The sequence below is a fragment of the Lineus longissimus genome, chromosome 11, assembly GCF_910592395.1.
Source record: "Lineus longissimus chromosome 11, tnLinLong1.2, whole genome shotgun sequence".
Taxonomy (NCBI): Eukaryota; Metazoa; Nemertea; class Pilidiophora; order Heteronemertea; family Lineidae; genus Lineus; species Lineus longissimus.
The window spans coordinates 554,398-581,117 of NC_088318.1; the positions used below are offsets into that span (position 1 = coordinate 554,398).

Below are 26,720 nucleotides of genomic sequence, written 5' to 3' on the forward strand. Positions count from 1 at the left end.
CTTAATCAGAAGCCTTGATTCCAGAGTGATTAGTCTATTTATTATGGCCAAATTATGGGACTGGGAGATAATTTGATATTGTTACTAGATAAATCATAATCATTTAGTGGCATGTAATCATGTTCGTAAGCTTCGTCTGCGGATGCAGCAAGCAAAAAGTTCGAATTATCCTCGATCGCGATGCTATTTACCCAGCACTCAATGGGTGATATGAATAAAGACTAGTAAATGATTTTACTTCAGTTTTGTACAGAAAGGCCTAGTGTAAATGTACATGGGGTTTTCAGTAAAAGCAATTGCTAGTCTTTATTCATATCACCCATTGGGTTGTCGTCCAGACACAAAGTCACAACCACAGTCTACAAAGACACGACAAATACATTTCTGTGCCTGGAACGACGAATACATTTCAGTGCCTGGAATCTAACACGTGTCGCAGAATTTTTGTCACAACATTGAATTACAATTGAATTAGCCAGTTGATTTATCATTTGCCTCCAGTTGCCTACAACAAAACGCACGTGGCGATATAGAAGCCATGTGCTTTTGTTTACCAACATACGGGGCTACAGCCTCGGTTTCGATTTTTGCATTTTGTCTGATCACCGCCATTTTGTTGTGGACCGTTCCCCAGTGGAAAAAATGTCCCTGCAAGTGGACCAAGAATCAGAAGTTACACCGGAAAATGTCACTGGTAGGTAGAAATGGACTCATCACATCAAACACTAGAATATATAGAACCTAATGACACCAAATTTGGTCCATTTATCGATTTCTGATAAGTTGCGCGAAGTCGGCGATTCGAGTGTGATTTCCAGGATTTGGGCGCATTGATATCGCACTGCCATTTCGGTCTGCTCTTTTCAGATTTGATCAGATTCTTCTCTGACATCTGAGGAGTTAGCAACCTTTATCTCGGTATCTCATCAAACTGTGCATGCTCTATTCCTTCAGTGTGAATTCAATACAACGTCTGATTATTTAGAGCTATAAAAGACGGAAGTGTTACAACTGCACCGCACAGTTCAGTTCAGTTCATTTTCAAAAACAAAAGTGCAACTCAAGTCAAACTCAAACAAAGTAAAAAAAAGAAGTCAGGCTGAAGTCTGGATGACAACAATATAAGTTGCATGCAATGAAATGCAAGAACATTGACATCAGACATGATACATTCATTTTGAAGAAAGTTATTTACTTATTAATCAATCGTCAAAGTTTACGATTCCCATCCCAACCGCATTCATTCAATCTGACAAAAATTACCTTCATAACCTTGAACATAAACAATGAAAAAGGGACTGTGATAGTGATCACTGAGTTCTAAATTATATTTCTTGTTTCTCTCCAGAATACACAATAATCCAACAAGTCCCTCAAGATGATGCAGCCGCGTACTCGGACATGGCAACTTCTGTCAGCGATGGCACACACACATTCACAGTCCCTGCAAGTCTGTCAGAAGACATGGCGTTGGACCCCAATGTCCGTCAAAGTGTCGTGCAGATATTGGAGCAAGCAATGGCCCAGCAGCAGTCGGCACAGACGCAGGTCATACAGAATGTCTACTTCACAGTGGATCCCAACAGTGGCCATGCTATCCTCCATAACCTGACAGATGATCAAGCAATGTTAGCTAACCTGCAGCCTGGAATGCAGCAAGGCATGGAGGAGGATACTTATGCTCAGTTAGTGGATGCGGCTGGAACGACCGGAGATCAGGTACAGATGTGCTGTTTGAGAACTGGTTATGAAAGAATACGACGTTGGAATTAGAGAGGAGTGCAAAAGAACTTGGACAGAGTGTCTTGTGATTTACTTTGCAATCCTGTCATATTCATAATCTCATACTATCAATCAAGGTCACTTGTTCTTTTCCCCTGAAAGTGTTTCCACTTCTCAATAACCTAAATTATATAACTTCTTTCTAGTCTTCATTTACAATCCTTGTTTCAGCAATTTCTTATCGTTTTGAAAATTTCAGGTTGTTCACATCCAGATAGAATCTCAAAACCAAGAGAACATCCCTCCCCAGCAGGCATCTATAAAGGTAGAGTCTGATCTGCCCCACACCTCTGAGCCTGATCCTACCCATATTGGACCACAGCGACCACCTAAACGCTCTGGACGTCCCAAGCTCAACATAGAAATAAAACCTCCCGTGGGAAAGGTACGGTCTTTGGTTCAGGGTGTCCGAAAGAAATGATTAAAACCAAACATTTATGTCCCTTTCTACTTAAAAATTGGAATGACGACTGTCTTACACGCCACAGATCTGTGATCTGTTGTTCCTGCATTTGAGTCAGGCCAGTAAAACTGCTGTATCACTCCGACTAGTGACTTGTCATGCTTCTCACAACGAGTCTTAACTTAACAATACTCGAGGCACATGAGGAACGTTTGTCTCAGGTATCAAACCTATGTCTGAGAGCGAGGCCAACCTAAAACTCAACTGACATTTTCATGTTTCAGGGTCCATACAAATGTGACCACTGTGAAAAGGTCTTCCCCAAGTGGCCTCAGCTTCAGCGCCATCTACGAACACACGATGAAGACAAGCCATACCGCTGCATTGATTGCTTCATGACGTTCAACGTGGAGGAGAATCTCCGGCTACACGCGGCCATCCACAATATTGATAACCCAAAATGTCCGGAATGTGGCAAGAAGTTTACCCGGGTGGCGAGTTTGAAAGCTCATCTAATGATGCATGAGAGAGAGGAGAGTCTCATGTGCTCAGAGTGTGGCGATGAGTTTGGTTTGCAGGTGAGCTTGTCTTATTGTTTTGAAACAGTCACTCATGATTTTATTATGAAGTCAGTTGCTCTTCTAACCATGTATCCACCCATTCAGGGACCAAAGTAAATTTTGCCTCTGAGTCTGTGGAAAGTAATCTCAGACTGTTTTCCATATTTCAGAGCCAACTTGATCGCCATATGGAAGAGCACCGAGAAGAGCAAGAAGGCCGACGGAGGTATCCATGCAAGCAGTGCACACAGGAGTTCGGCCGGATGCATCTGCTCCGTGAGCATATGAAGCAGCATTATAAAATCAAGTAAGTTGTGGCAGTCTTTTTGTTGCCTGACTGTCCGGTTGGACTCTGACCTAGATCTCTGTCTCATGTAACTAGCAGGGTCAGAGCTGAGTCACTACATGTATAATCAGTCCACTGCTTCCCTTTGTGATGGCAAAGTTCAGCTTGCATGATATCAAGTTATCTTTCATCATGTCATTGAGGTCCAAATGATGCAGGCACCTGGTCAGTACATCTGTTCGAGTACTTTGGTCAGTAAAATCATATCATCTGTTGTCTTTAGGCAGTGTTCCCCTCATGCATCTTATAACAATTGTGAATGTAAGGCAACTATTTTGATTCTTGAACTATTTTACAGGTCCTCCATGTCTCACAAGACATACCGGCGTCAGATTGACCGGACCCGTTTCCCCCACAAGTGCGCTCACTGCGGCAAGACCTTCCTCAAGCCAAGTCAGCTTCAACGTCACATCCGAATTCATACAGGAGAAAGACCATTCGAGTGCCATGTCTGTGATAAAGCTTTCAACCAAAAGGGGGCGCTGCAGATTCATATGACCAAACATACGGGCAATAAGCCGCATGTGTGTGACTTCTGTCCGATGCCTTTCTCACAGAAGGGAAATCTTCGAGCTCATATTGCGGTAAATATGCAACCATTGAATTGATTGTGTCCTACAGGGACTTTGTTTATCAGAGCATGTTTCACCTCAAGGCCTGAGCTCGAACACAATGGCAAGACTCTGTCTTTGAATCAATGAAAATCCATCCATTCCAGCAAGTCAACGATTTGGAGCAGGCCTCCTAGTCAATCAATGTTAGTACTAACGGTGTTATCATCATTTCTTCTTCAGAGAGTGCACACCCCTTCAAAAGATGGTGACAACTCCACTTACACCTGTGAAGAATGTAGCTGTGTGTTCAAGAAGCTCGGCAGCCTCAACGCTCACATGAGCAAGGCTCACAGTGAACCAACGGACCTTGCCACAGCGGTTGAAATGAATAGAAAGCAGACTGGAGACAGCAAACAGGCTGTCAGCGATGTCATTCATCAGCTGTTGCAGTTATCGAAACAGGTGTCAGACCAGCAGGTAGGTTTCATGACGGACATCAGATCAAGAAGCTTTTTCAGCACTTAACCCAGATTTCACTTGTAGAAAATTGGTTTCCACTACTTCCCATCTTTAATTGATTGTGCTTGGAGCTTGTGAGCAGGATTCTGAAAGGAGGTTTGGCAAGACGTCATTTCTAAGCTTTATCAACCTTTGAACAGTTCTCCAGCATTATCTCATCCCATTGTATGACTATTTCAGCCAAGTGTGAGTGGTGTTAACAATGACATACTCCAGCAGGCCCTGACTGACAGTGGTCTCACCGCCAACCCAGATAAAGCAACTGCTGGAGCAGATCTGAAACCTCCAGTGTCTGTTCCACAAAAGATCCCTCTACAGCTGAGTGAGAGTGGTATGGCGACTCTGGCGATTCATGATGCAGCGACTGGGCTCATGAAGAGACATGTCATCAGAAAGGTATTGTCCTGCTATATTATCATATCAAACTGTTTCCAAATCATGGTCTCATGGCCGTCTTTTCAGTTTTGGAGGCAACAGTCTGAAGCTTTTAGTTACATATATACACATACTTGACACTGAGCTCTCAATGTAGTATTCATCTTGCAGGTAAACGGCATCCGATGGCACCAGTGCACTTACTGTAGCAAGGAGTTCAAAAAGCCTAGTGACCTCGTGCGTCACATTCGCATCCACACCCACGAGAAACCCTACAAGTGCACGGCATGCTTCCGGGCGTTCGCCGTCAAGAGCACGCTGACAGGCCACATGAAGACCCACACTGGCAATAAAGACTTTAGATGTGAGGTCTGTGAGAAGATGTTCTCAACACAGGGAAGCTTGAAGGTGCATCTCCGGTTACACACAGGTGAGTGGTGTCATCCTCTGATTGCAACAGGGACTGTCCTTTTAGACGCGGCGATCAAACAATACAGTCCCTTTTCAGTCAAGCTGAGAGTCTCATGGTAAACGCCTTATCACTGATCTCGGACAGTGTTGGGCAGTTTATAAAAGTTTTCACGGAATAGAAAGGTGATTATCCCTTCCTTTCGATTTGTTTTAAAATTTCAATGTATTCTTTCTCTCCCAGGTTCCAAGCCATTTGACTGTTCCCATTGTGACAAGAAGTTCCGAACCTCCGGTCACCGGAAAAGTCACGAGGCTTCCCACTACAAGGAGAACTCACCCAAGAAGCCTCGTCGCCCTATCAAGAGGTCGTCCAAGCCTGATATATCACTCCCAGATATACCGCTGCAGGAACCCATTCTTATCACAGACACTGGTAAGTTAACCAGTACTGGTTTGTAGAAAGAATTCAAGTAAACAAACTAAAATGACAATTGTCTGGTGAAACCACTATCATGGTGACACCACTAGCCCTGACCGTATGCCTGATGATACCTCTTTTGTCTATTTCCCAGGTCTCATCCAACAGCCGTCAAGGACGGCCATGTTTACCTCTTACCTTGGTGAAACCACCAGCGTCGACCGCCCTTACAAGTGCCAGTACTGTTCTCGAGGATTTAAGAAGTCCAGTCATCTCAAACAGCATGTCAGATCACACACAGGTGAGGTGAATCATAGAGAGTGTTCTCTTCAGTTCCAAACAATGATAACTATCTTGACCCTTGAGCTTGTCTCTTAGCTCCGGCGAGCTTCAATCAAGCTCTCCAGGGGAAAGGGTTTAAATCCACAGAGAAAGAATTGTTGATGTGATAATGTACAGAGAAGTTTGGTTCCTGGACAGTCTCATAACGTCAAGGCTGACAGTCTCTACCTGGATTTGACTCTCATCCTTACATATTTCCAGGAGAGAAACCTTATAAATGCCTGCAGTGCCTTCGCCAGTTCGTGTCAAGCGGCGTCCTGAAGGCTCACATCCGCACTCACTCGGGACTCAAGTCTTACAAGTGTCTCATCTGTGACAGCACGTTTACCACCAACGGCAGCTTGAAGCGTCACATGTCCATCCACAGCGAGGTCCGGCCGTTCATGTGCCCGTATTGTCAGAAGACATTCAAGACATCGGTCAACTGTAAGAAGCATATGAAGACACATAAGTGAGTGATTGTTTTCAATTCAGCCCGTCTGGATTGTTTGATTTTTTGGCAAAGGACTTCACTTGTTCTTGTCATTTCTGGTTTCTTGGCACAATTATATACAGTCCCCTCGATGTCAATTTGGCATCACATTGTAAGAGTGAGGTCTCAGATCTAACCTCATCTTCTTTTTCTTCAGACATGAGTTGGCCATGCAGGCCCTCCAACAGCACCCTGACCAGTCCGACCAGCCGGAGATCACAGACACCATACAAGATGACCAAGATGATGTCCCACAACCTGCTCAGACCCAGGTCATCACGCAAACTGACACAGAGATTGTGACGAACCTGGAGGTCCAGATCCCACATCATCACGGCCAGCCACAACAAGTGATCCAGGAGCAACCTGACCTGACCTTGAGTCAACCTGATGTTGTGCTCCACACTGAGGACCTGAATACTGCCAATGTGATTACTGATGGCCTCGATCAGAGTGCCCTAGAGCAGCAGCTGCAACAGACTCTCAATCAACAGGTACGATTATACCTCTGTAATCATTGTTTATAGTTTAGCTAGCATTAGCAATAATACATCAACGTTGCTAGGTATTGCAAGACCTGGGCCTGGTTTCTCAATCGTAGTTAGCACTAAAGCAGTAACTTTGACAATTAGTCCCAATGGAAATAATGCTCAGTTGAGCCAATACTGGTGTTGGTCTCGAAGTCTGATGCTTTTGTTGGCGGTGATATTATTGAGAAAATTCTCTTCAGATCTTTGGCAACCAACAGAATCTATTGGGCAACCAGCAAAACTTCAACCAGATAACATTCAGCCAGGGCCAGTTCACTGTCGGCCCAACCCTGCAGAAAATGTTGGACGTCAACTCATTTACTGGTGCACTGAACACGCCGGTGACGTCCGTTTCTAATCCACTGCCAAGTACATCCATGCAGAACATACTCCAAACAAGGTTAGTCCTATGTCATAAGGTGCATTCATGTTCCTGCTTCCCTTCATGATATTTGGCAACGTGTCACCATTTGAGATGCTGACATATGATCTTGGTTGTTGTTTTGTTTGTAGGGAGAATGAGCTGACCCCCGCCCAGCAAGAGCGCCAGGCCGTCATCCAACAGGAGACTGACGATGGTAAACGTTCATACCGGTGTTGTTACTGTGACAAAGGCTTCAAGAAGTCAAGTCACCTCAAGCAACATATCCGTTCACATACTGGAGAAAAACCATACAAATGTGGCCAGTGCACCAGGATGTTCGTGTCAGCAGGTGTACTCCGGGCTCATCTGAAGACGCACACCGGAGTTAGGGTAAGTGATTAATGGAGGACTTAACGTTTACTTAGTTGAGAAGAAAGAAGAAAAGAAGAATGTTTTGCTGTTTATCATGTAACAGCAGCTCGGGAAAACCAACGTGCAATTCAGTTGACACTGTACATAAGGCAGAAGAAGACTTTGAAAGACTTTATATTTTTTCCATCCATGTTGCAGGAGTTCAAGTGTCATGTATGCAGCGCCACCTTCACTACGAACGGCTCATTAACTCGGCACATGATGATTCACACGACCGCCAAGGCATTCCAGTGTCCACTCTGTCCTGAACAGTTCCGAACGTCAATCCATTGTAAGAGACACATGAAGACCCACAGTCAGGCGGAGGGGGCCGATGATGATGAAGACTATGTGCCTGGAGGTAAGTGTTATATCAGGTCAACTTTCAAAGGCTCTCTTGGCTATTGCTCTCTCGTGTTCCAGTGATCTGGTGATCTAATTGGTTTGATTGGCACCTTGTGTTCTTCTATAATCTAATTGGTTTAATTGATTGACTGGTGATTGATTGTTTCAGATGATGAGGACACAGCTGATGAAGGAGGCAAGGCACAGAACTCGTCAACACGAGGGAGGGCGAAATCAACAATCATACAAATCACTGAAGAACAAGCTGCCAAACTCACTGAAACCAGCATGGAGCAAGACATGTCTGTATCAGAGAAAATCCTCATCCAGTCTGCATCTGAGAAAGATCGCATTGCACAGGTTCAGGAGGATGATGATGGTGCTGTCACCGAGAAAATGCAGAAGCATGCACATGCTTGTAGTTCATGTGATAAAAGTTTTAAAAAGCCGTCAGATCTGGTTCGTCACCTGAGGATCCACTCGGGAGAGAAACCATATGAGTGTAGTATATGTCATCGGCAGTTTACCGTTAAGTCCACGTTGGATTGTCACATGAAGACACATTCTCAAGGTAGGTACAACCAGCTGCTTTCACAGGCTTTCTGCTTGTTGCTTACGACTGCCAAGCCAATACCCTTCATCGAAATTATTCCTATTAATGAAAACTGTGGTTGCCGGCTGCAGTCGAAACTTATTTATTTCAAGTCCTAGAAACTTCTGTTAACTTCTACATGTAGAATCTTCTCATTCAGTTGAATACTGTTTCATTGGCACAGAGTTTTAGTCAGGACAAGTATGCTTCATGAATGTTTTCTACTTCTCTGATTCCAGTGGACAAGTCGTTTAAATGCCATGTCTGCAACTCACTCTTCTCCACCAAGGGAAGTCTGAAAGTTCACATGCGACTCCACACGGGAGCGAAACCTTTCAAGTGTAAACACTGTGATGCTCGCTTCCGCACATCGGGACATCGCAAGAGTCATATGCAGTCTCACTTCAGGCCATCAGCTGTGCCGAAGAAGAGGAAGGCACCATCACGTCCGGCAGACCAACTCCAGCCAATTAATATGCTGAACCAACCAGCTGAGATACCAGCAGTGCAGAACCAAGTGATCAACTTAGACAATTCTCTCCTCCAGTCGGGTAATGTCATGCCAATCTCATTATCCATTGATTCATTCGGCGCGTTGAATGAGAGTGGATTAGCTGCGCAGGTCTTGCAAGGTTTGGAGGGGATTCAGCTGCAGCTGACTGGGGGCCTCGGGAGCCTTGGTCAGGGGATACAGATCTCTGGTCTTGATCCAAGCCTTGTCTCACAGACAGTGCAAATCGATGCTAGCCTTCTCCAACAGATACAGCAACAAGGTAACTTCAATGTGCAGGTCAACCCAGGGCTCGTCAACCAGACATTACAAGTGGCAGACCCGAACCTTATCCAAAATATCCAAGTACAGTCATCGTTACCAGATGATTCTGTGAATCCTAATGTCATTGTGCAACCGATGGCATCGTTAACGTCCGATGCAGAAGATGATACTGAGGAAGGGGTGGAGATTCCGACGGGAGAGGTGTATGAGACAACGACTGAGGTGGTGGATCAAGTTCATAACGAATCTCTGGTTGAAGAGCATGATACAACGACCATCCATGACATCACCGACCAAGCTCTGATGGAGGAATCAAGGATAGATATGGACACGACAGACAGGATTCATGTATGCCAGGTATGAGATATCAACTTCATTTCCCTTCTTACATATGGTAATTGAAAAACTAGTCACATTGGATCTCAGTTTTGTGTCTTCCTTCAATGGATGTTGTGGATGAAGTGAATTTCCTCATATCATTGTCTGTGCGAGTCATACATGCTGCAACAAGGAACTGGTCAAGACATGGCTACTGGTCACTACCACTACAGACCCCTCACAACTTCAAAAGAAGTGAGGTATTGTAAGTCCTGGTGTCTATCAGGTGACTACAAGATTTGAGAAAATATTGAATCACTTAAAAACGGAAGCAGTTGTCCTTAATTTTGTGTCGCATAGTTTACGGGATGTAGTCCATGTGCCCAGGTCAGATCTGACTTGACTCTCCTATCTCTTTCAGGTCTGTGACAAAGCTTTCAAGAGGGCCAGCCACCTGAGGGACCACCTCCAGACCCACACCATGTCAGCGTCCAAGAGCAAAGCAACACCCCATAAATGTAACACATGTGAGAAAGCGTTTGCTAAGCCTAGTCAGTTGGAGAGGCATCGAAGGATACACACAGGTGGGTAGAGAACTGTCCTTGCTGTACCATGAGCTGATATCGTTCTGCTGTCCTTGCTGTACCATGAGCTGATATCATTCTGCTGTTCTTGCTGTACCATGAGCTGATATCGTTCTGCTGTTCTTGCTGTACCATGAGCTGATATCATTCTGCTACCTTTGCCATATTTTCATCATTTGATAGTTATTTTGTCCTTCTTGACCTAATTCACTCGATTCAAGACATGTTTTGTTGGGGTGTTTTTCAGGCGAGCGTCCGTTTGTTTGTACCATCTGCCAGAAAGCATTCAACCAGAAGAACGCCCTCCAGATGCATCTCAAGAAACACGCTGGCAGCAAGGATTATAAATGTCCCTATTGTATGATAGGATTTGTACAGAAAGGTAGGCAAATAAGTGAGCACCAAGGCCTGGAGACGACAGTCAGCCTGAGTGACACTGAGCCCCTATCCCCAACAGTTAACACAGGTTATTTAGAGTTTCTGTCCAGTTTCTATGGGCTGGACATCAGACTGAGTCATCTTACTTCTGAGAGATTGCTTGGGGTTGGGTACAATCGTGCTGTTATATCAGCTCATATCTATACAACTCTCCTGTCCTGTGTAGCAGCAAGCTCTGACCACCTCCATGTGTTCATTGCAGGTAACCTCAAGACCCACATCAGGCGAGCTCACCACACAGACATGGTACAGTCGATGAATATACCCAAGGGTGACGGCATGGACATGTTGAACAAAATGGACGATGTTGTTGTTGAGAGTTCGTCTATCACCATGACAACTGGTGCAGATGGAGAAATGAAGGATGAGGGGTCGAGTTGGGTAGAGGGTGTGGTGTCTGAATTGTTTCAGTCATGAAGGAGGAATATAGTGAGGAATGAATTGAGAGTAATTATCTCCTGAAACAGGAGAGTTATCATTCATAGAGTTACAATATCTGATCAACAGAACGTCTAGGAAATGCTGATGTGTACAAATGTTGGTTTTATATTGAGTGAAATCCTTCTGTGTTGATGATCAGAAGCATAATTTATTCAAACACCATTCGTTTGTCAGTTCTGGTCTGTTTTATGATTCAGAGTTAAGTGTTGTAAATAGCTGTGCACACTGATTTTTCGCGTGCGTTGAAATGAAAACCCCCCGAATATTTCGGGGTAAGCCGTAGTAGGCCTATGTACTGAAAGTAGAAGTGTTCTGTTGGTTGCCTATGATGGAATACTTCACGTCACGTTTTCGAGCAAAGCATTCTCAGTTACATGTAGATATTCAAGATATCTTTTGGTAAGAACAACTGTACATAAAAGCTTCAGAGAAGTAGTGTTTCGTTGGTTTTTGTTTGGCAGAAAGCTGAAGTAAATTCTATTTGGATAAGAGGTGAGAACAATGTGTGACAAATAGACTTCCTCCTTTGGAAAAGCTATGAAGCTGTAGGGTTCATTTCAGATTGAAGTTTTTTTGACCAATTTCAATAAGCAAATGTTCCAACATTGCATTCATGTTTGTTGATAATATATCTTTTAAATTACTTGTACTCTGTGAAGAGTTGATAAGTCAATTATATGTCCCTGAGGAGGCTTTTTAAGTTAATGCAGTCTACGAGTTGTTTTTTGGCCAGGACTTTAAATGACCATAAGTTCTGTCCTCCAATCTCACCATGGAACGTGGTGAGTGACAAGGGACGAGGAAGGCGCCCTCAAAGCAAATGTGAATGTGGCTTTGTCCTCCGATCTTGCCACAATGTGACTTTGTCCTCCGATCTTGCCTCCTCCAATCATGTCACAATGTGACTTTGTCCTCCAATCTTGCCTCCTCCAATCTTGCCACAATGTGACTTTGTCCTCCAATCTTGCCTCCTCCAATCTTGCCACAATGTGACTTTGTCCTCCGATCTTGCCTCCTCCAATCATGCCACAATGTGACTTTGTCCTCCAATCTTGCCACAATGTGACTTTGTCCTCCAATCTTGCCACAATGTGACTTTGTCCTCCAATCTTGCCACAATGTGACTTTGTCCTCCAATCTTGCCACAATGTGGCTTTGTCCTCCAATCTTGCCACAATGTGACTTTGTCCTCCAATCTTGCCACAATGTGGCTTTGTCCTCCAATCTTGCCACAATGTGACTTTGTCCTCCAATCTTGCCACAATGTGACTTTGTCCTCCAATCTTGCCACAATGTGACTTTGTCCTCCAATCTTGCCACAATGTGACTTTGTCCTCCAATCTTGCCACAATGTGACTTTGTCCTCCAATCTTGCCACAATGTGACTTTGTCCTCCAATCTTGCCACAATGTGACTTTGTCCTCCAATCTTGCCACAATGTGACTTTGTCCTCCAATCTTGCCACAATGTGGCTTTGTCCTCCAATCTTGCCACAATGTGACTTTGTCCTCCAATCTTGCCACAATGTGACTTTGTCCTCCAATCTTGCCACAATGTGACTTTGTCCTCCAATCTTGCCACAATGTGGCTTTGTCCTCCAATCTTGCCACAATGTGACTTTGTCCTCCAATCTTGCCACAATGTGACTTTGTCCTCCAATCTTGCCACAATGTGACTTTGTCCTCCAATCTTGCCACAATGTGACTTTGTCCTCCAATCTTGCCACAATGTGACTTTGTCCTCCAATCTTGCCACAATGTGACTTTGTCCTCCAATCTTGCCACAATGTGGCTTTGTCCTCCAATCTTGCCACAATGTGGCTTTGTCCTCCGATCTTGCCACAATGTGACTTTGTCCTCCAATCTTGCCACAATGTGACTTTGTCCTCCAATCTTGCCACAATGTGGCTTTGTCCTCCAATCTTGCCACAATGTGACTTTGTCCTCCAATCTTGCCACAATGTGACTTTGTCCTCCAATCTTGCCACAATGTGACTTTGTCCTCCAATCTTGCCACAATGTGACTTTGTCCTCCGATCTTGCCACAATGTGACTTTGTCCTCCAATCATGCCACAATGTGACTTTGTCCTCCAATCTTGCCACAATGTGACTTTGTCCTCCAATCTTGCCACAATGTGACTTTGTCCTCCAATCTTGCCACAATGTGACTTTGTCCTCCGATCTTGCCACAATGTGACTTTGTCCTCCAATCTTGCCACAATGTGACTTTGTCCTCCAATCTTGCCACAATGTGACTTTGTCCTCCAATCTTGCCACAATGTGACTTTGTCCTCCAATCTTGCCTCCTCCAATCTTGCCACAATGTGACTTTGTCCTCCAATCTTGCCACAATGTGGCTTTGTCCTCCAATCTTGCCACAATGTGACTTTGTCCTCCAATCTTGCCACAATGTGACTTTGTCCTCCAATCTTGCCACAATGTGGCTTTGTCCTCCAATCTTGCCACAATGTGACTTTGTCCTCCAATCTTGCCACAATGTGACTTTGTCCTCCAATCTTGCCACAATGTGACTTTGTCCTCCAATCTTGCCACAATGTGACTTTGTCCTCCAATCTTGCCACAATGTGACTTTGTCCTCCAATCTTGCCACAATGTGACTTTGTCCTCCAATCTTGCCACAATGTGACTTTGTCCTCCAATCTTGCCACAATGTGGCTTTGTCCTCCAATCTTGCCACAATGTGACTTTGTCCTCCAATCTTGCCACAATGTGACTTTGTCCTCCAATCTTGCCACAATGTGACTTTGTCCTCCAATCTTGCCACAATGTGACTTTGTCCTCCAATCTTGCCACAATGTGACTTTGTCCTCCAATCTTGCCACAATGTGGCTTTGTCCTCCAATCTTGCCACAATGTGACTTTGTCCTCCAATCTTGCCACAATGTGGCTTTGTCCTCCAATCTTGCCACAATGTGACTTTGTCCTCCAATCTTGCCACAATGTGACTTTGTCCTCCAATCTTGCCACAATGTGACTTTGTCCTCCAATCTTGCCACAATGTGACTTTGTCCTCCAATCTTGCCACAATGTGACTTTGTCCTCCAATCTTGCCACAATGTGGCTTTGTCCTCCAATCTTGCCACAATGTGACTTTGTCCTCCAATCTTGCCACAATGTGGCTTTGTCCTCCAATCTTGCCACAATGTGGCTTTGTCCTCCAATCTTGCCACAATGTGACTTTGTCCTCCAATCTTGCCACAATGTGACTTTGTCCTCCAATCTTGCCACAATGTGACTTTGTCCTCCAATCTTGCCACAATGTGACTTTCTCCTACAATCTTGCCACAATGTGACTTTGTCCTCCAATCTTGCCACAATGTGACTTTGTCCTCCAATCTTGCCACAATGTGACTTTGTCCTCCAATCTTGCCACAATGTGACTTTGTCCTCCAATCTTGCCACAATGTGACTTTGTCCTCCAATCTTGCCACAATGTGGCTTTGTCCTCCAATCTTGCCACAATGTGACTTTGTCCTCCAATCTTGCCACAATGTGACTTTGTCCTCCAATCTTGCCACAATGTGGCTTTGTCCTCCAATCTTGCCACAATGTGACTTTGTCCTCCAATCTTGCCACAATGTGACTTTGTCCTCCAATCTTGCCACAATGTGACTTTGTCCTCCAATCTTGCCACAATGTGACTTTCTCCTACAATCTTGCCACAATGTGACTTTGTCCTCCAATCTTGCCACAATGTGACTTTGTCCTCCAATCTTGCCACAATGTGACTTTGTCCTCCAATCTTGCCTCCTCCAATCTTGCCACAATGTGACTTTGTCCTCCAATCTTGCCACAATGTGACTTTGTCCTCCAATCTTGCCACAATGTGACTTTGTCCTCCAATCTTGCCACAATGTGGCTTTGTCCTCCAATCTTGCCACAATGTGACTTTGTCCTCCAATCTTGCCACAATGTGACTTTGTCCTCCGATCTTGCCACAATGTGACTTTGTCCTCCAATCTTGCCTCCTCCGATCTTGCCACAATGTGACTTTGTCCTCCAATCTTGCCACAATGTGACTTTGTCCTCCAATCTTGCCACAATGTGACTTTGTCCTCCAATCTTGCCTCCTCCGATCTTGCCACAATGTGACTTTGTCCTCCAATCTTGCCACAATGTGACTTTGTCCTCCAATCTTGCCACAATGTGGCTTTGTCCTCCAATCTTGCCACAATGTGACTTTGTCCTCCAATCTTGCCACAATGTGACTTTGTCCTCCGATCTTGCCACAATGTGACTTTGTCCTCCAATCATGCCACAATGTGACTTTGTCCTCCAATCTTGCCACAATGTGACTTTGTCCTCCAATCTTGCCACAATGTGACTTTGTCCTCCAATCTTGCCACAATGTGACTTTGTCCTCCGATCTTGCCACAATGTGACTTTGTCCTCCGATCTTGCCTCCTCCAATCATGCCACAATGTGACTTTGTCCTCCAATCTTGCCACAATGTGACTTTGTCCTCCAATCTTGCCACAATGTGACTTTGTCCTCCAATCTTGCCACAATGTGACTTTGTCCTCCGATCTTGCCACAATGTGACTTTGTCCTCCGATCTTGCCACAATGTGACTTTGTCCTCCGATCTTGCCACAATGTGACTTTGTCCTCCAATCTTGCCACAATGTGACTTTGTCCTCCAATCATGCCACAATGTGACTTAGTCCCAAACTTGTCAAATCTTTCAAATATGATTTAGTTCTCCAATCTTGCAAGAATGTGACTTTGTCCTCCGATCTTGCCAGAATGTGACTTTGTCCTCCGATCTTGCCAGAATGTGACGTTGTCCTCCATCAGACCTTATTTCAAAGACAACACGGACTGACTGCTTAGTAACCGTTGTTTTATTCAACCACTCTATGTACATGTATAATAAGCGCATCCCAAGTTCACAACCAGAATCCCAGGATAAGACAACACAGTATCTTCCACGATGCCCTTCAACTCCTTCACCGTGCAGGTAGATTGCTAGCTGGCTGATCGTCGTCATGTTTAATCTCCCCTTACACTGATAGAACAAGTAAACATGGTCCGTCTAACTATCCTCCTCCACCTCGTCCTACGTCTCCAGCGCTGCTGAATTCCTCTCTCGTTTACATTCCTTGATCTCGATGATCGTATATCCGATCATGCCGGCGCCGAGTACAGATAGAAGGATGAAGAGTTTCATGTTGGTACAGATGTAACTGGAGTAGGCAAATGCCATGATGAAGCCGACAGAATCCCACATTCGGTAGTTGGCGAAGGCGGCCTCCTGTTCATCTTCAGAAAAGATACAGCCGTAGAGAGCTGAAAAGGGACAGAGATACACATTGAAGCGATTGTCACAACCTGGTAGTCCGACAGCACCTGATCTGGTGTAACATATTTGGTTACTACCCACATTTCCATACAGTAAGACAGCTAGAGACATGCAAATACTAACAAAAGAATGAGGTTGTCCTTTTGTCCCGAATGAATACTGCTCCACTTCGTCTCTTACCGTTTATCTGAGTTTGCCAGATCGCATCAGACAATCCCCAAAGAGCAGCGAGGACGAAAAAGACAGGCAGTTGTTCCGGAATGGGTTTCCAGTAGACGAGGGCGACCTGCACACAGAAGTGGACAACAGCGCCTGAAAGAGGAGGGCGGTGAGTTGTAGATGTGTGTTGTAGATTAATGAAATGTCTTCACCGGATGAGAAGAGATTGCACGCTCTTCTCCCGCGACATGACAGTCAGAAGAGCTAGTCTAATGACAACAAGAGCCTAGCAATCAGTGATTGTGACTACAGTAGTGGGTTGTTTGCATGATTGGCAGGGGGTAGGCCTATTCATACTTTCACATCCCGTACATTTCAGCAGTTGACTTAGGCCTCCCGTTTGTTTGTGCCATTGTCCTTGAGACAGTCTTCATGTTGTCCATATCCTCTACTACTGTATGCCTGACACTGGTTGTGCTTATTGCTACTGTGTATGCCGAAGTGATTGCTGGTGCTCCAGTTGTGACAAGGTGTTGAAGACTGCTTCTTACCTGCCCAGAAGCAAGCGGGCCGCCCGATATATTTGACGACCTTCCCCGACAGAAACGAGAAGAGTGAGCCAGACACGCCGTAACAAATCATGACGAAGCCGACCATGTTGATACCTAAGGCACAGCTCACGTAAGACTGAAAGAAGAAGAGAGTATGTTATCGGTTTTACCATAGGGAACATGGGAAGACACCCAGGGAGGAGTCGTCAAGACTGTTGCTTTGAACCCGATACGAACAAGTCCTGGGGACACGCAGAGATCAGAAGTCGACGTGACTGCCTCTGTGAACCCGATACGAACAAGTCCTGAAAACCCCCTTGAATCTCCTTGAACCCGATACGACGAAGTTCTGAAGACACCCATAGACCAGTTAGTCGCCACGACAGTCTCCTTGAACCCGATACAGCACACAGAGGTCAGTAGTCGCCACGACTGTCTCATTGAGCCCGATACGAACTCGCCCTGGAGACACCCAGAGATCAGAAGTCAGCGAGACTAAGAAGAAGAGGGTATGTTGTGGGTTTTACCAAAGGGAACATGGGAAGACACCCAGGGAGGAGTCGTCAAGACTGTTGCTTTGAACCCGATACGAACAAGTCCTGGGGACACGCAGAGATCAGAAGTCTACGAGACTGCCTCTGTGAACCCTATACGACCAAGTCCTGAAAACCCCCAGAGATCAATAATCGGCATGACTGTCTCCTTAAACTCGGTACGAACACGTCCTGACCCAGAGATCAGTAGTCGCGACTGTCTCCTTGAACCCGATACGACGAAGTCCTGAAGACACCCAGAGACCAGTTAGTCGCCACGACAGTCTCCTTGAACCCGATACAGCACCCAGAGGGCAGTAGTCGCCACGACTGTCTCATTGAGCCCGATACGAACACGCCCTGGAGACACCCAGAGATCAGTAGTCAGCGAGACTGTCTCCTTGAACCCGATACAAATAAGTCCTGAAGACACCCAGAGATCAGAGGTCTACATAACTGTCTCCTCGAAGCTGCTGCTATGAACAAGTCGTGAAGACATTCAGAGATCGGTAGTCAGCATGACTGTCTCCTTGGACCCGATAACACCAAGTCTTGAAGACACACAGAGATCATCCTGGCACCAGTGGTTTTCAATATACTCCGCCTCTCTTATTATGACGAATGAGTATCAAAAACCTGAATCTTAGGATGCCCAGAGATCATCATTCGGCATGACTGTCTCCTTGAACTTGATACGGACAAGTTCTGTATAACGGAAGGAGATGACGAAGCATCATTTTGGGGTGGTCTTGATCTTCGATGTCTCTGCGGATGTTGAAGATGTTGAAGATGTGGTAGTGGCGTTTGTGAGGGGAGGGGGGAGATTTGAGAATACACTTACCTTTGTGAAATCCCCGCTCAAAAATCCCTGTTCTAATCCACGGTAGATAGTCAGCGGTATAATAAACAGCTGGTTCGGATGCCTGAGGTGACGAAATGTGGCAACCAGGAGCGCGGGGGAACATCTCGGCCTCTTGCCGTCTCCATCCGTGCTCGCCGAGTCGGATTGTTGGTTGTCAGCGTGGTCTAGGAAGATCCAGATAATCATGATGGCGAGGACGCCTAGGGCAAAGTATATGCCCATCAGGAGATACACCTGGTGGAAACAAAGAGGAGACTGTCAAAGAAGGCTTGACTTGAGGTGCAGTGAAGACGAAACTACCATGGCTGAAGGTACTTGACATCTTCAGATCCGTTCACGTAGTGTACTGCTCGTGTCGCAGCAATATCCGTACATGAACCCGGCGAAAACAATGAAGACAGAGAGAGATAACAACTTAGCTTACTTTACCTCCCCAAGATCATTCCACAGTAAGGTCAGCCGACATATCGAGGCAGTGGAGATACCCACTACGAACTATCTTGACCTTTCAGGAGTTGGATTACACTTGTCATAATCTGGGTCCGCTCTTTCTTAGAGGGTTTGTATAGGATGTGTAGTGACCGCAACCCTTGACAATGATAGTACAGTGAACTGTCGCCCGGCTGTAAAAACGAACACCACAGCTTTCTCAGAGCAGTTATTTAGGACTACAGCGGTCGGATGGAAGGATGAGACTTGAAGATCTACCTGTCGGTCATCAGGCCTCTTGAGGTTGGTGTTATTGGTGATGTCCTGGCAGTACTGGGCCCCGCATTGCTCTAATATCTCCTCTTCTATTTCATGAATGATGGAGAAGTTCCCTGTGCTGTTGGATTCGGGGTTGAGGGGGACACTCAGGACGGTAGAGGAGATAGCATTACCAATTACTTGTGCTGGAAGAGACATAACGACTGATAGATCCAGCAGTGGAAGCAAGTAATGAAAGATTGCTTTTCCGAAGACTGATTGCAGATGCAACCTTCGACGAGCACCGCTTCTGTTGGTGGGGGCGATCGGATGGCCTATCATTTGCGCTACAGTTAGACCTACGGCCGAATTCGAATGACAGTCAGTCGAGACAAGTCACATTTATAGTTGAACATGTAGTTCTGCGATTGATTCTGAATACCACATGGGTTGTTCTAACGATTGTAACTTTACTTACTTAACTTAAACACCATGAAGAATATCCCAAAGAACCTCGTGACGACTGCCGCATCCGTATCCTTTGTGAGCTGCGCATACTCCTTGCCCCTGTTGGTGAGATACGCGCACTTCGCCGCCCACGCCGGTGCTGCCCCGAGGCCCACGATGATCGCTCCAGGAATAAGGGTGTACCAACTCGCGTAGAAGTTTGCCAACATGTAGACCAGATAGCAGAACATGGAGCCGATTAGTGTCCACTTATAGCCCAGGGCGTCTATGAGGACTGGGGGTATGAACATACAGGAGAGGACGAGGGAGCCGTAGATGACGCTCACACTCACAGTACCTGGAACGATGGGGGAGAAGTTAACGTTCTATAAGTGTCTGTGGAATCCTTACTGAGGACAGGTTGTGCCAAGTTTCGTTCACCTCTTGAATCAGGCTACTGCACTGACATCTACAGGTGTTTGAACTAACCAATACACAAAAGCTGGCGCCTGGTTGGTCGTCGACTTCTCAGGGGACGAATATGTTAAATACATTTGTCACATCCTGCCAAAAAGTAAAAGACACTTGTCACATCTTTACCTAAGCCCTCGTCCTTATTGAGGCTGCTCTGTAAATTCTGTATGGCGCCATACCCCGTGAACAGGAAGAGCCAGGCCAGACTCAACACCGCCAGGTTCTTCAAGATCTTGCGTTTGTGCTGCTTTAAAATCGGTAGCGGCAACTCCGCGACTGGGTCCTGGTGGATCGTGCCGTTAGCAGATAACGTCCCATCCTTGCTGTGTGTTTTATTGTACCCGGGGTTACTCACTTCCCTCAGTTCGATTTCTTTATCTGTCATTTTGACGGCTTCAATAGCTAATCTGGATGAAGAACCGACAAGACTAAAAAAAGGTCGACATTAACTAAATCTACTACTGGTTCCTGGTGAACTGACTGCTATGTCACTAGATAATTTATTATCCAGTAATCCACTGTGTTTCTACGGACGCCGCGCCGCCATGTTTTGCTGTATGCGAATTATTTTTCCAACGAACTTTTCGTCCTTATTTGCATATGCGCATGCGCACTGGAATAACTCGACCGTGATAGTTTTCTCGTTGAATGCGAGCATTGTTCACCGTCCTCTATCAATAAAGTTCTATTGGCGGTAGGTTCAAGGTTCAGTGAGCAAGGCCCGGCGGAAGGACGGAGTCAGCCATGTTCGGGAGAGTACGTCGGGTGCTGTTGTGCTAGCCGGTTGGGTTGTGTTTGTGTTCGACGAAGTTTCACCGTGTGCCGTATTGTAAAAGTTCGTTTTGGGACGTTTGGTGGTTTGAGTTGTGTTTTTTATTTGGTTCGTTGCAATGCCTCGCGGCACGGCAGCCTTCTGGAAGGACCGCGGTAGTTAATTATTCCGTCCACTTGGCCCTACAGAAGAGGTTCTATAAGTTGCGATGGCTCCTGTCCAATTTGACCGTACGTGTTACTTGCTCGGTGAAACGTTAAATCTGAGTGTTTCTCATGAAATTGGTAATGCTATCTCCTCCATCGTCCTTTTGATACACTGATTCGATTACTGGAAGTTTGATGAATACATCATTTTGATCGCCAGCTGACAACCAATAGTGAGTTTCGAAAGATCAGAAAAAAAGCTCTTGCCACAATGTGACTTAGTGTCCCCAATCTTGCCTCCTCCAATCATGCCACAATGTGACTTAGTCCCAATCTTGTCAGAATGTGACTTTGTCCTCAAATCTTTCAAATATGACTTTGTCCTCCGATCTTGCCAGAATGTGACGTTGTCCTCCATCTGACCTTATTTCAAAGACAACACGGACTGATTGTTTCCTTAGTAACCATTATTTTATTCAACCACTCTATGTACATGTATAATAAGTGCGTCCCAAGTTCACAACCAGAATCCCAGGATAAGACAACACAGTATCTTCCACGATGCCCTTCAACTTCTCCACCGTGCAGGTAGATTGCTTGCTGGCTGATCGTCGTCATGTTTAATCTCCCCTTACACTGATAGAACAAGTAAACATGGTCCGTCTAACTATCCTCCTCCACCTCGTCCTACATCTCCAGCGCTGCTGAATTCCTCTCTCGTTTACATTCCTTGATCTCGATGATCGTATATCCGATCATGCCGGCGCCGAGTACAGATAGAAGGATGAAGAGTTTCATGTTGGTACAGATGTAACTGGAGTAGGCAAATGCCATGATGAAGCCGACAGATTCCCACATTCGGTAGTTGGCAAAGGCGGCCTCTTGTTCATCTTCAGAAAAGATACAGCCGTAGAGAGCTGAAAAGGGACAGAGATACATATTGAAGCGATTGTCACAACCTGGTAGTCCGACAGCACCTGATCTGGTGTAACATATTTGGTTACTACCCACATTTCCATACAGTAAGACAGCTAGAGACATGCAAATACTAACAAAATAATGAGGTTGTCCTTTTGTCCCGAATAAATACTGCTCCACCTCGTCTCTTACCGTTTATCTGAGTTTGCCAGATCGCATCAGACAATCCCCAAAGAGCAGCGAGGACGAAAAAGACAGGCAGTTGTTCCGGAATGGGTTTCCAGTAGACGAGGGCGACCTGCACACAGAAGTGGACAACAGCGCCTGAAAGAGGAGGGCGGTGAGTTGTAGATGTGTGTTGTAGATTAATGAAATGTCTTCTCCAGATGAGAAGAGATTGCACGCTCTTCTCCCGCGACATGACAGACAGAAGAGCTAGTCTAATGACAACAAGAGCCTAGCAATCAGTGATTGTGACTACAGTAGTGGGTTGTTTGCATGATTGGCAGGGGGTAGGTCTATTCATACTTTCACATCCCGTACATTTCAGCAGTTGACTTAGGCCTTCCGGTTGTTTGTGCCATTGTCCTTGAGACAATCTTCATGTTATCCATATCCTCTACTACTGTGTGCCTGACACTGGTTGTGCTTATAGCCACTGTGTTTGCCGAAGTGATTGCTGGTGCTCCAGTTGTGACAAGGTGTTGAAGACTTCTTCTTACCTGCCCAGAAGCAAGCGGGCCGCCCGATATATTTGACGACCTTCCCCGATAGAAACGAGAAGAGTGAGTCGGACACGCCGTAACAAATCATGACGAAGCCGACCATGTTGATACCTAAGGCACAGCTCACGTAAGACTGAAAGAAGAAGAGAGTATGTTGTCGGTTTTACCATAGGGAACATGGGAAGACACCCAGAGAGGAGTCGTCAAGACTGTTGCTTTGAACCCGATACGAACAAGTCCTGGGGACACACAGAGATCAGAAGTCGACGAGACTGCCGCTGTGAACCCGATACGAACAAGTCCTGAAAACCCCCAGAGATCAATAATCGGCATGACTCTCTCCTTAAACTCGGTACGAACAGAGATCAGTAGTCGCGACTGTCTCCTTGAACCCGATACGACGAAGTCCTGAAGACACCCAGAGACCAGTTAGTCGCCACGACAGTCTCCTTGAACCCGATACAGCACCCAGAGGTCAGTAGTCGCCACGACTGTCTCATTGAGCCCGATACGAACACGCCCTGGAGACACCCAGAGATCAGTTGTCAGCGAGACTGTCTCCTTGAACCCGATACAAATAAGTCCTGAAGACACCCAGAGATCAGAGGTCTACATAACTGTCTCCTCGAACCTGCTGCGATGAACAAGTCGTGAAGACATTCAGAGATCGGTAGTCAGCATGACTGTGTCCTTTGACCCGATTACACCAAGTCCTGAAGACACCCGGCCAGAGATCATCCTGGCACCAGGGGTTTTCAATATACTCCTCCTATCTTGTATATGACGAATGAGTATCAAAAACCTGAATCTTAGGATGCCCAGAGATCATCAGTCGGCATGACTGTCTCCTTGAACTTGATACGGACAAGTTCTGTATAACGGAAGGAGATGACGAAGCATCATTTTGGGGTGGTCTTGGTCTTCGATGTCTCTGCGGATGTTGAAGATGTGGTAGTGGCGTTTGTAAGAGGAGGGGGAGATTTGAGAATACACTTACCTTTGTGAAATCCCCGCTCATAAATCCCTGTTCTAATCCACTGTAGATAGTCAGCGGTATAATAAACAACTGGTTCGGATGCCTGAGGTGACGAAATGTGGCAACCAGGAGCGCGGGGGAACATCTCGGCCTCTTGCCGTCTCCATCCGTGCTCGCCGAGTCGGATTGTTGGTTGTCAACGTGGTCTAGGAAGATCCAGATAATCATGATGGCGAGGACGCCTAGGGCAAAGTATATGCCCATCAGGAGATACACCTGGTGGAAACAAAGAGGAGACTGTCAAAGAAGGCTTGACTTGAGGTGAAGTGAAGACGAAACTACCATGGCTGAAGGTACTCATCGTCTTCAGATCCGTTCACGTAGTGTACTGCTCGTGTCGCAGCAATATCCGTACATGAACCCGGCGAAAACAATGAAGACAGAGAGAGATAACAACTTAGCTTACTTTACCTCCCCAAGATCATTCCACAGTAAGGTCAGCCGACATATCGAGGCAGTGGAGATACCCACTACGAACTATCTTGACCTTTCAGGAGTTGGATTACACTTGTCATAATCTGGGCCCGCTCTTTCTTAGAGGGTTTGTATAGGATGTGTAGTGACCGCAACCCTTGACAATGATAGTACAGTGAACTGTCGCCCGGCTGTAAACACGAACACCACAGCTTTCTCAGAGCAGTTATTTAGGACTACAGCGGTCGGATGGAAGGATGAGACTTGAAGATCTACCTGTCGGTCATCAGGCCTCTTGAGGTTGGTGTTATTGGTGATGTCCTGGCAGTACTGGGCCCCGCATTGCTCTAATATCTCATCTTCTATTTCATGAATGATGGAGAAGTTCCCTGTGCTGTTGGATTCGGGGTTGAGGGGGACACTCAGGACGGTAGATGAGATAGCATTGCCAATTACTTGTGCTGGAAGAGACATAACGACTGATAGATCCAGCAGTGGAAGCAAGTAATGAAAGACTGTCTTTTCCGAAGACTGATTGCAGATGCAACCTTCGACGAGCACCGCTTCTGTCGGTGGGGGCGATCGGATGGCCTATCCTTTGCGCTACAGTTAGACCTACGGCCGAATTCGAATGACAGTCAGTCGAGACAAGTCACATTTATAGTTGAACATGTAGTTCTGCGAATGATTCTGAATACCACATGGGTCGTGCTAGAGATTGTAACTTTACTTACTTAACTGAAACACCATGAAGAATATCCCAAAGAACCTCGTGATGACTGCCGCATCCGTGTCCTTTGTGAGCTGCGCATACTCCTTGCCCGTGTTGGTGAGATACGCGCACTTCGCCGCCCAGGCCGGCGCCGCCCCGAGGCCCAGGATGATCGCGCCAGGAATAAGGGTGTACCAACTCGCGTAGAAGTTTGCCAACATGTAGACCAGATAGCAGAACATGGAGCCGATGATGGTCCACTTATAGCCCAGGGCGTCTATGAGGACTGGGGGTATGAACATACAGGAAAGGACGAGGGAGCCGTAGATGACGCTCACACTCACAGTACCTGGAACGATGGGGGCGAAGTTAACGTTCTATAAGTGTCTGTGGAATCCTTACTGAGGACAGGTTGTGCCAAGTTTCGTTCACCTCTTGAATCATGCTACTGCACTGACATCTACAGGTGTTTGAACGAACCAATACACAAAAGCTGGCGCCTGGTTGGTAGTCGACTTCTCAGGGGACGAATATGTTAAATACATTTGTCACATCCTGCCAAAAAGTAAAAGACACTTGTCACATCCTTACCTAAGCCCTCGTCCTTATTGAGGCTGCTCTGTAAATTCTGTATGGCGCCATACCCCGTGAACAGGAAGAGCCAGGCCAGACTCAGCACCGCCAGGTTCTTCAAGATCTTGCGTTTGTGCTGCTTTAAAATCGGTAGCGGCAACTCCGCGACTGGGTCCTGGTGGATCGTGCCGTTAGCAGATAACGTCCCATCCTTGCTGTGTGTTTTATTGTACCCGGGGTTACTCACTTCCCTCAGTTCGATTTCTTTATCTGTCATTTTGACGGCTTCAATAGCTAATCTGGATGAAGAACCGACAAGACTAAAAAAAGGTCGACATTAACTAAATCTACTACTGGTTCCTGGTGAACTGACTGCTATGTCACTAGGTAATTTATTATCCAGTAATCCACTGTCACAACCTGGAATGAGCACTAAATGCTTTAATTTGGTTGGTAAGGATGTTGGCGGTATCATGTCACTAAACAGTGTCAAAGACTACCGGTTGTTTTAACTCGGCCAATAATGGACTTTGCAACGTGTTCTTTTCAATAAATATATTCTCTACACTTAATATTCGCGCAGGAGCAACAACAATTTAAGACTATCCCCTATAGAAGAGGTTCTTTAAGTTGCGACGGCTCCTGTCCAATTTGACAGTACGTGTTATTTGCTCGGTGAAACGTTAAATCTGAGTGTTTCTCATGAAATTGGTAATGCTATCTCCTCCATTGTCCTGAGTGAAAAAACATGTTTGCTTACCTTCATATACGACCTTATTCACTTGGTTTAAATCCTCCTTGGTGTCCTCACTCTTAGCCGAACAGCTTGATTCACCTTGAACACTTAACAGAGATGCTTTTTACACGCGGTCACATCTTGACGAAATACTAAAATAACTGGCCAAGATAAAGTAGGAAGTTCTTCGGAGATGGTGAAACAGACGAGGTTAAGACAGTCCACCTTGGCCGTGCCCTACCTTTGGTGTTGACCTGCAATCGTTTGAAACCTGAACTATGCCAAGAGAAAACGAAAGGGCAAAGTCTATAGAGGAAATATCAGATTCGCCTGACTTTTGCACGGGCTGCCATGACTCCTGCCGGCGACGTCCGCCATTTTAGATAAAAGTATGCATTTTGTCCAGCTGTTGAGCATTATCGAATGGTAATGATATAGAGAGTCAAGTCAATCATGCCATAGGCACGATATGCAAATTAAGTCATGTTAGTAGAGTAACTGGTCACCGGGTCTTTGATTGGCCACGGTTTAAAAACCAACCGACCTCCACTCTCGCCACGACGGCACTCTGGTCTCGTGCCATTCGCCGACAGAGACGAAATCTGGAGATTATTCATGTCAAAGAGGTTGTTCACCTAGTGGTATTTCGATAAGATAAGTTGGATATCGGACT

At 45.8% G+C, this 26,720-nt stretch overlaps 3 protein-coding genes across 3 annotated transcripts; 1 reads left to right on the plus strand and 2 right to left on the minus strand.

The window, feature by feature from the left end:
- Positions 1-595: 595 nt before the first annotated feature.
- On the plus strand, positions 596-11,685 carry LOC135495585 (zinc finger protein 236-like). The gene is made up of 21 exons (XM_064784382.1): positions 596-694; positions 1,349-1,719; positions 1,982-2,167; positions 2,470-2,763; positions 2,916-3,052; positions 3,390-3,675; positions 3,886-4,122; positions 4,345-4,560; positions 4,711-4,969; positions 5,192-5,383; positions 5,523-5,669; positions 5,912-6,161; positions 6,340-6,676; positions 6,913-7,112; positions 7,226-7,466; positions 7,647-7,848; positions 8,002-8,403; positions 8,664-9,556; positions 9,939-10,101; positions 10,349-10,483; positions 10,742-11,685. Exons 1-21 carry the CDS (start codon positions 643-645, stop codon positions 10,954-10,956), a joined length of 5,415 nt encoding a protein of 1,804 aa, XP_064640452.1. The 5' UTR covers positions 596-642; the 3' UTR covers positions 10,957-11,685.
- A 4,148-nt stretch (positions 11,686-15,833) lies between these two features.
- On the minus strand, positions 15,834-20,573 carry LOC135496083 (protein unc-93 homolog A-like). Its single transcript, XM_064785204.1, has 7 exons — positions 20,142-20,573; positions 19,573-19,899; positions 19,116-19,300; positions 18,387-18,641; positions 17,013-17,148; positions 16,483-16,614; positions 15,834-16,289 (listed from the first exon to the last, which is right to left on the minus strand). The coding sequence occupies exons 1-7, from the start codon at positions 20,398-20,400 to the stop codon at positions 16,060-16,062; spliced, it is 1,524 nt and encodes a 507-aa protein (XP_064641274.1). The 5' UTR covers positions 20,401-20,573; the 3' UTR covers positions 15,834-16,059.
- Positions 20,574-21,392: 819 nt separating this feature from the next.
- Positions 21,393-26,486, minus strand: LOC135496084 (protein unc-93 homolog A-like). The gene is made up of 8 exons (XM_064785206.1): positions 26,072-26,486; positions 25,330-25,610; positions 24,761-25,087; positions 24,303-24,487; positions 23,574-23,828; positions 22,574-22,709; positions 22,044-22,175; positions 21,393-21,850 (listed from the first exon to the last, which is right to left on the minus strand). Exons 2-8 carry the CDS (start codon positions 25,586-25,588, stop codon positions 21,621-21,623), a joined length of 1,524 nt encoding a protein of 507 aa, XP_064641276.1. The 5' UTR covers positions 25,589-25,610; positions 26,072-26,486; the 3' UTR covers positions 21,393-21,620.
- Between the last annotated feature and the right edge of the window lie 234 nt (positions 26,487-26,720).